General features: G+C 49.5%; 1 protein-coding gene across 3 annotated transcripts; it reads left to right on the forward strand.

Annotated features, from left to right (window-relative positions):
- The first annotated feature begins 3,048 nt into the window (after nucleotides 1-3,048).
- Nucleotides 3,049-9,130, forward strand: LOC132381389 (oocyte zinc finger protein XlCOF6.1-like). 3 transcript variants are annotated; one of them, XM_059950764.1, is made up of 3 exons: nucleotides 3,049-3,158; nucleotides 3,394-3,514; nucleotides 3,700-9,130. In XM_059950764.1, exon 3 carries the CDS (start codon nucleotides 3,871-3,873, stop codon nucleotides 5,206-5,208), a length of 1,338 nt encoding a protein of 445 aa, XP_059806747.1. In that variant the 5' UTR covers nucleotides 3,049-3,158; nucleotides 3,394-3,514; nucleotides 3,700-3,870; the 3' UTR covers nucleotides 5,209-9,130. The 3 variants fall into 3 exon arrangements, with proteins under 3 accessions (XP_059806747.1, XP_059806746.1, XP_059806745.1); XM_059950763.1 differs by lacking the exon at nucleotides 3,049-3,158 and adding an exon at nucleotides 3,193-3,278; XM_059950762.1 differs by lacking the exon at nucleotides 3,049-3,158 and having other exon boundaries at nucleotides 3,424-3,520.
- The last annotated feature ends 408 nt before the right edge of the window (nucleotides 9,131-9,538 follow it).

Here is a 9,538-nt window from a genome sequence, read left to right on the forward strand (position 1 = left end):
AGGTTAATCTCACCCTTCCCTCCCACGGAGCTCTCCATCTTTCTTTCATCCAGGTCCCTGATGTGTCTGCCTCTGCCACCACACCTGCAAGTGCATTCCACGCACACCACTCTCTCTGCAAAAATTCTCCTCTATACTGTCCACTAATCACCTTAAAAACATACCCCTTGTGTTAGCTTTTTCTGTCCAAGAAAGAAAAAAGACCCTGGCAGATCACTCAGTCTCTGCCTCTCCTCATCTTGTACACCTCTATCAAGTTAGCTCTCAGCCTCCCTAGCCCCACAGCGAGAAGCCCTATCTCGTGCAACCTTTCCTCACAAGACATGCTCTCTAATCCAGGCAGCACCCTGATAAATCTCCTCTGCACCCTCTCTAAAGCTTCCACATACTTCCTATAACGAGGCGACTGGAATTGAACGCACTGCTCTGTGTGTGATCTCACTAAAGATTTATAGAGCTGCAACATTACCTCGCAACTCCTCAATCCCTCAAACACACCGCGGGACCTATCAACGTGCACGGCATCTTTGAGGCATCCATAGATGATGACCCCAGGATTTCTCCGTTCCTCCACACTGCTAAGGGTCCTGCCATTGACCCTGTACTTAGTCTTTGTTCAATATTCCAAAGCGTTTCACTTTTCCAGATTGAACGACATCTGCCACTTCTCGGCCCAGATTCCGCGTCCTATCAATGTCCCGTTGGAATGTACAATAACCTTCGCGTCACCGACAATACCCACCTTCGACCCATGTTCAGACCTGCCCTCGATCCCATGAAGTTTGCCTACCAGGAGCACGTTGGAGTCGACGATGCTGTGACCCACCAGCCGAACAGAGCCGACTCCCATTTGGATAAGCAGGGCAGCTGTGAGGATTTTTAAAAAAAAATTTCAAGTGCCTTCATTACTGGGGGAGAAGCTCTGTTCAATGCTTAGGAAGATTGATAAAGATAAATTGCTTCGATAATTTCTAAAGTAAGTACATGTTTGGCACGGCTTTGTGGGCCGAAGGGCCTGTATTGTGCTGTAGGTTTTCTATGTTTCTAGATTACAGTAACATCACAGGCATTGAAAAGCTTACCCACAGCAGCATCACCGGCAACTAACAGCAGACATGCAGGATTCACAAGGAAAACATAGACTAAACATGAACAATGTACAGTTTTCAATTCAATTAGTGTAAAAAATGTAAGTCCATTGTAGTGCAAAGTGGACACAGTGTTACAGTAGTGAGAAACATAGAAAATAGGTGCAGGAGTAGGCCATTCTGCCCTTTGAGCCTGCACTGATTCATGGCTGATCATCCAACTCAGAACCCTGTACCTGCTTTCTCTCCATACCCCCCGATCCCTTTAGCCACAAGGGCCATATCTAACTTCCTCTTAAGTATAGCCAATGAACCGGCCTCAACTGTTTCCTGTGGGGAGAGGGATTGAAGGGAAAAATCTGTTCCTGAACCTGGTGGTGTAGGACGTCAGGCTTCTGTACCCCCTGCCCAAAGGCAGATGATGTTGGGAAGGGATACTAGATACTTTGTCTTATTGAGACAGGAGAGACGTAGAGTTCAGTGTGCGAGTGTGATGGATGTTCACTTTCCAGGGCCCGAGAGGGTTATTGCCAACCTCAGCTTTCTAACGCACAGCATGACCTTTCCATAGGATCAGAGTTGTTTGTGACAAAACTAACCTTCTAACAAATACTCCTTGCTCAGCTTCTTGTAACAGGAACCAATCTTAAGTTGATAATATAAATCGCCAACAGTCATCAGTTTGGAGTTTAAAGTACAGCTTTGCAAGACGACAGTGTTCCAGACCACAGGTTGCGAATCCACAGTGGGTTGTGGGGGGGGGGGGAGGCTAAGACATGTGGTTTGCAACATAATGTGACTGTTGGCCTTCTGGTCTGCAACAACAGACAATGAGGCTGAGTTAATTGGCCCACATTAAACCAGACAGCTACAGCCAAGTTATTTGCACTGTTGTCCCCGGTAGCTTTTAGACTATCTGTGTGAATTATCTGGAAAACATCATGCAGGTAATGTCAGCTAATGGCTAACATTTTAAGTATTAGGAAGCATTGGGGATTCTCAGGAATAACAGGAGAATGACAGAAAGAAGAACTAGAATTTGTTCCTCAATCTTCAATTTCTGCGATGGATGACTCGTTCATGAGCACTTCGTGTGTTCTTTTAGTGCTTAAGATTTGTACCAGATCTCATCTGTGGGCCAGAGGTTAGCAGCTTCACATTTCTGTGTTTTGGCACCTTGGATCAGTGTTTTGGCTGTGGGTCAGTGAGAAAGGGGCGCCAGAGCCTGTCCTGTCCTGGCAGCTTAAGGAGGTTAGGCATGCCACAAATTCCCTGGCGAACCCTGAGGGGTGTTCTGTTAACGGGCGGCATCTTGCTCTGGCGTGGCAATTCCAACACGGGTAAAGAAGGTGGCGGACACGTACAGCCTGTCCAACGGGAACCCACCCGAAGGACAAGACTCGACCCATCTCTTCCTCCTCTCCCATCGCACTAAATGTGCGGAAGCCCAAAAGCAAATACCACCAAGCTCAAGAACTTCTACCCCATTGTTCTGAGACTACTGAGAATCGCTATGAGCTCCTTACTGTCTGCCTGAAGAGCACTTTTACTAAAGGTAACTGCATTCTGCTATTGCTTTTCCACCCCAGTGCGCTGCGTTATTATTTAATCTGTTCGCAAGACGTAAACTAATTCCATTAACTGGGTCCTTTGATGTCCGCCTACTCAGCCGACCTGTCAATCAATGGTTCTTGGTTACGCCCCTCGACCGTCCAAACAGTCGGATGACAAACGGGTCCTCCAGATGCCCAGAATGGCCAACTCGACTGTCAATCAGGAACTACGCGGCGGGGCCTTCTCCGACGTCACAATGAAGGGCGGGCGCCGGGGTCACGTGGGCGATCGGTTCGGCCAACGGGCAGCGTCGGCGCCCGCTTCCCAGTTGCGTGGCCCATCCGCTCCGTGTTTCCCTACGGATTGCCCCCGCCCTCCGCCGGCCCCCTTCGGCGATTCCTGGCCCGCCGTTGTGTGGGAGCCTGCAGCCGGGGGCTGTCCACCGCGCAGGTGCCAGGGCGGGGGATTTGCACCGGAGCGGGGGGCCCGTACGTCTGAGCATGCGCACTGCCTTCGGTAAGGCGACGTCTCGTGGAGCGGAGGGCACTGGCTGATCAGTTGGAGCTGTTTCTTGCGCGTGCTGAATTCTGGGAAACGTATCCGCCATGCTCCTTTTACAGATGATTGGAAACCCAAGTTCGTCCAGATCTCCGTTGATTGAACTTCATCAACTTGTCCTGAGTACTTTGATTTCATATCATCCGGTTTTTATAACGCCTGTATTTACTCCCCTCTCCTTTAAATATTACAGCTTGATATGCCTTTGAGCTGAGGACAGATATAAATTTCCTGGCTACAAGGAAGCTGAGGGAAAAGAAAACTACATGGCTTTGAGGCTTGGAACCATATATAAAGTGATCTTCGGCACAGTGGTACAGGTTTTGATTTATTGTTGTTACTTCTTCTGAAATATGTGAAAAATGTGTGTGTGTGCCATCTAGACATAATGCCGTACACTAGTTGTTAAAACAGAATTTTGTTATGCAATTTCAGAGAAAAGCTATAAAATTTACTGCTGAAAACCTATAATTGAGAAGTCTTCTGTTTGTCCTTTCAGGTATCAGTGACTCGAGTGAGAAAGATTTGTTTTGTATGAAGGTCTCCACACCAGTGTCATATAGCTTAAGTGGAACATCAAAGCAGAGAAAGTTAGGGCCAAACGTTCACACCAAGATCTTGCAAAGTGACGTGGGAGTGCTGGGATTTGACTGACAGTAGCCACCACACGATGGAAGGAAAGCCCCTCGATATCCCTGTGGACATACCTGTCTCCAAGGGTGTGCAGAAGAGCAGACCTGATCGAGAGGGCCTGTTGCCCTGCACGCTCTGCGGGAAGGTGTTCGCCTACCAGTCCCTGTTGCGCCGCCACTGGCTGGCGCACACCGAGATCCGGCCCTTCATCTGCAACATCTGCGGCAAGACCTACAAGAGTCACCAGGACTGCACGCGGCACCAGCGAATCCACACCGAGGAGACAAGTGTGGCCTGCCCCGAGTGTGGCAAGGCCTTCACCCACTTCTCGCACCTGCAGGCGCACCTGCGCACCCACACCGGCGAGCGGCCCTTCCCCTGCCCCGAGTGCGGCAAGGCCTTCGGCCACTCCTCCCACCTGCAGAGGCACCAGCGCACCCACACCGACGAGCGGCCCTACGCTTGTCCTGACTGCGGAAAAGCCTTCGGCCACTCCTCCCACCTGCAGAGGCACCAGCGTGCCCACAGCTGTCAGCAGCCCTTCTCCTGCCCCGACTGCGGCAAGACGTTTGGCCGCTCCTCTCACCTGCAGGCACACCAGCGCACCCACACCTGCGAGCGGCCCTTCTCCTGCCCCGACTGCGGAAAGGCCTTCGTCCAGTCTGCCCACCTCCTGGAGCACCAGCGGGTTCACACCGGGGAGAAGCCCTTCGTCTGCCCTCTCTGCGGGAAGAGCTTTGCCCGGTCGTCACAGCTCCATGCGCACCGACGGACCCACACAGGGGAGAGGCCCTACCCCTGTCCAGACTGCGGGAAGTGCTTTAGCACAGCTTCAATCTTACTTCAGCACAGGCAGGTCCACACCGAGGAGCGGCCCTTCCCCTGCCCCGACTGCGGCAAGGCCTTCAAGAGCCCCGTGCATCTGAAGCAGCACCACGTGATCCACGGTGGGGAGAGGCCCTTCTCCTGCACCGTCTGCGGGAAGGCCTTCGTCCGATACTCCAACCTACAGGCCCACCAGCGGCTGCACTTGAGGGAGAAGAAATTCGCTTGTCCCGAGTGTGGCAAGGTCTTCCCCCACACCACGAACCTGCTGGCGCACCGTCGCGCCCACGCCGGCAAGCGGCCCTTCGCCTGCCCCGAGTGCGCCAAGACCTTCGTCTACGCCTCGCACCTGCTGGCGCACCGGCGCACCCACACCGGCGAGCGGCCCTTCTCCTGCCCCGACTGCGGCAAGGCCTTCACCCACTCCTCACATCTGCAGGCCCACCGGAGAGTCCACACCGGGGAGAAGCCCTTCGCCTGCCCCGTCTGCGGGAAGTGCTTCACGTGGTCGTGGCAGATGCAGAATCACCAGCGGACTCACACGGAGTAGAGCGGCTACGCTCGTCCCGACTGGGGGTGGGTGGGTCTCCCGGTACAGCAGCCCTCCCTTGGACACTGTGTGTGTCTGGAATCTCTGTGTCCATGGGTCGTATCCAGCATTCCACAAAGGTAAATCAGTTCCACAAGTCGGCTGGGGATGGAATCTGTGGCTGGGGGAGGTGAAGGGGATGTGATGCAACTGTAAATTGGTTTCTCAAGGCCGCCGCGCGTGCACAGGTGTGTGGCGGTGAACTTTCTCCAGAGGGTGAAATGGAGTCTGTATAATTGCAGTTGGCGGTCACAGTACAGGCCATTCAGCCCATGCCCACTCCTTTCTGGCTACGCCTTGTCCACACTCCTCCACTCCCTGCCTACCTGAGGGTATCTTCAACTCCACTTGTATCTGCTACCATTCAGGGACCTGCCTCTCAGTGCAAAAAAAATCTAAACTTCGCCCCATACGTCACCTATGAACCTGCCCCTTTACACCTCGACCCCGAGGCCTCTCCTACTAGACGTTTCCATCCTGGGAAAAAAGCCGGCTGTCTGTGACTCTCATATTCTGACAAACTTCTATCAGGTTTCATCGCGGCCTCTGTCGTTCCAGAGAAACTAACACAGTTTTTTCCCAATCTCTGCTCGTAGCTCACACCCTCTAAACCAGGCAGCATCCTGGTGAACCTCCTCTGCCCCCCTCCAAAGTCTCCACCTCCCTCCTGGTTCGAGAGGACCGCAGTCCGAGTCTCAGGATTTGGATCCAGGCTGGGATACTGGGGGGGGTAGGAGAGGTGTTGGTTTTGGGAGGTGCCGTTGGATTGGCCCGGACGGTATCTGAGGTGTGTTTTGTAAATGTTAGTTGTGGGCATTGGTGAAACTCTGGGCCGTGTTTTCGTGTTGTAAATCAGTGTTCTTTCAGATCCCCTTTAGGACATAAACGTAGAACACACAGAGTACAGAACTCTGCTGACATATGAACCGACTCTGAGACCAATCTGAAATTTCCCCCATTGTTCACTCATTCTAATTGCTATCAAAGAGAATCGTAAATGTCCCCAGCATATCTGCCTGAACCAACCCTGGTAGCGTGATTCACGAACCCACCAGTCTCTGTGTAAAAAAAACCTACTCTAACACCCACCCCTAATACTTTCTAACAATCTTCTTAAAATATGTCCTCTTTTAGCCATTTGCACTCTTGAACAATGTCCTTTGCTGTGCCTCTTTCCTTATAAGGTCATAAGAGATAGGAGCAGCATTAGATCATTCAGCCCATCAGGTCTGTTCCAGCTTTCATCATGGCAGATCCATTTCCCTCTCGGCCCCAATCTCCTGCCTCCTCTCTGTAACTTTTCTTGGCCTGACTCATCAAGCACCTTAAATATGCAGAAAGACTTGGACTTCACAGCTGCCTGTGGCAATGAGTTCCACAGACTCACCAGTCAAAGAAATTCCTCCTCCTCTCCATTCTAAGTGGATGGCCCTCTATTCAGCGATATATTCCTCTGGTCCTAGACTCCCCGACTATAGGAATCATCCACTATCAGGGCCTTTCAACACTCGATCGGAGTCGATGAGATCCCACCTCGTACTTCTGAATCGCAGTGTGTACTGGCCCAGAGCCATAAATCACGCCTTTCGTTCCTGGAATCATTTTTGTAAACCTCCATTGAACCCTCTCCAATGTCAGCACGTCTTTTCTTAAATAAAGGAACCGAACCTGCTCACTACTCACCAGCGCCCTATAAAGCCTCAGCATCGCATGCTTGCTTTTACGTTCCGGACCTCTTGAAATGAACGCTAACGTTGCATTTGCCTTCTTCGCCCTCAACTCAACCTGCAAATTAATCTTCAGGGAATCCTGCACGAGGACTTCCAAGTCCCTTTGCAGCTCGGAACTTTGATTTTTCTTTCTGTATTCCTTCTGCCACTTCTTTGCCTATTCTCCTAATCTGTCCACGTCCTCCTGTTTATCTTCATTTTGGCCACAATGCCACCAATTCCGTCATCCGAATCATTGATATATAATGTAAAAAGAGGCGGTCCCAATACCGACCCTGTGGAACACCACTTGTCACCGGCAGCCAATCAGAAAAGGCTCCTTTTATTCCCACTCTTTGCCTCCTGCCGACCAGCCAATGCTCTATCTATGCCAGTATCTTTCCTGTAGTACCATGGGCTCTCATTAAGCAGCCTCACGTGTGGCACACTGTCAAAGGCCTTCTGAAAATCCAAGTACACAACATCAACCGACTCTCTTTTGTTTATCCTGGTTGTTATTTCTTCAAAGAATTCCAATAGATTTAGACACTAAGACATAGGAGCAGAATTAGGCCATTTGGCCCATCGAGTCTGATCTGCCATTCAATTATGGCTGATCCTTTTTTTCTCCTCCTCAACCTTAGTTCCCGGCCTTCTCCCCGTAACCTTTGATGTCATGTCCAATCAGGAACCTATCAAGATCTGCCTTAAATACACCCAATGACCTGGCCTCCACAGACGCATGTGGCAACAAATTCCACAAATTCACCACCCTTTGGCTAAACAAATTTCTCCGCAACTCTGTCGTGAAAGGGAGCCCTCTATCCTGAGGTTGTGTCCTCTCGTCCTAGACTCCCCCACCGTGGGAAATATCCTTTCCACACCTACTCTATCTAGGCCTTTTAACATTTGAAAGGTTTCAATGAGATCACCCCTCATCCTTCTGAATTCCAGCAGGTACAGACCCAGAGACATCAAACGATCCTCGTATAATAACCCTTTCATTCCTGGAATCATCCTTGTGAACCTCCTGTGGACCCTCTCCAATGCTAACACGTCTTTTCTAAGATGAGGGGCCCAAAACTGCTCACAATACTAAAGGTGAGGTCTCACCAGTGCCTTATAAAGCCTCAGCATCACATCCCTGCTCTTGTATTCTAGACCTCTTGAAATGAATGCTAACATTGCATTTGCCTTCCTCACCACTGACACAACCTGCACGTTAACCTTCAGGGTGTTCTGTACAAGGACTCCCAAGTCCCTCTGCATCTCAGATTCCTGGATTTTCTCCCCATTTAGAAAATATCCTGCACATTTATTTCTACTACCAAAATGCATGACCAGGCATTTTCCAACATTGCATTTCATTTGCCACTTTCTTGCCCATTCTCCTAATCTGTCCAAGCCCTTCTGCACCCTACCTGTTCCCTCAACACTACCTGCCCCTCCACCAATCTTCATATCATCTGTAAACCTCGTGACAAATTCATCTATTCCATCATCTATATCATTTATATACAGCACAAAAAGTGTTCCCAACACCAGCCCCTGTGAAATACCACTAGTCTCTGGCAGCCAACCAGGAAAAGGATCCTTTTATTCCCACTCGCTGCATCCTACCGATCAGCCAATGCTCTAATCATGTTAGTAACTTTCCTCTAATACCATGGGCTCTTAACTTGGTAAGCAGCCTCATATGTGGCACCTTGTCAAACTCCTTCTGAAAGTCCAAATATACAACATTCACTGAATCATCCCCTTTATCTATCCTACTTCTAATCTGCTCAAAGAATTCCAACAGGATTGTCAAGCAGGATTTTCCCTGAAGGAAACGATGCTGACTTTGTACTATCTTGTTCATGTTGCCAAGTACTCCATCACCTCATCCTTAACAATTGACTCTAACATCTTCCCAACCACTAAGGTCCATAATTTCCTTTCTGCTGCCTTCCTCCTTTCTCAAAGAGTGGAGTGACAGTTGCAATTTTCCAGTCCTCTGGCACCATGCCGGAGTCAAATGATTTCTGAAAGATTATTCCTAATGCCACTGCAATCTCTAACACTACCTCTTTCAGAAACATAGGATGTAGTTCATCTGGTCCGGGTGACTTACGTACCTTTAGGTCTTTCAGCTTTTTGAGCACCTTCTCTCTTGTAATTGTAACTTCACACACTTCTCTTCCTTAGCACACTACAACATCAAGCATATGGCTAGTGTCCTCTACAGTGAAGACTGATGCAAAATACTCAGTTAGTTCATCTGCCATCTCCTTGTCCCCTGTTATTATCTCTCCTACCTCATTTTCTAGGGGTCCTGTATCCACTCTCATTTTTCTTTTATTTTTAAAATACTTTTAAAAAATTACTATCCACTTTGATAGCTCGTTTTCATATTTCATCTTTTCCTTTCTAATGATTTTTTAGTTGCTCTCTGTACATTTTTAAAAACTTCCCATTCCTCTATCTTCCCACTGATGTTTGCTGTGTTGTATACCCTTTCTTTTGCTTTCACAATGGCTTTGACTTCCCTTGTCAGCCCTGGTTGTACGATTGTATCATTTGATTATTTCTTTTGGAATTCC

The sequence above is a fragment of the Hypanus sabinus genome, chromosome 26, assembly GCF_030144855.1.
Source record: "Hypanus sabinus isolate sHypSab1 chromosome 26, sHypSab1.hap1, whole genome shotgun sequence".
NCBI lineage: Eukaryota > Metazoa > Chordata > Chondrichthyes > Myliobatiformes > Dasyatidae > Hypanus > Hypanus sabinus.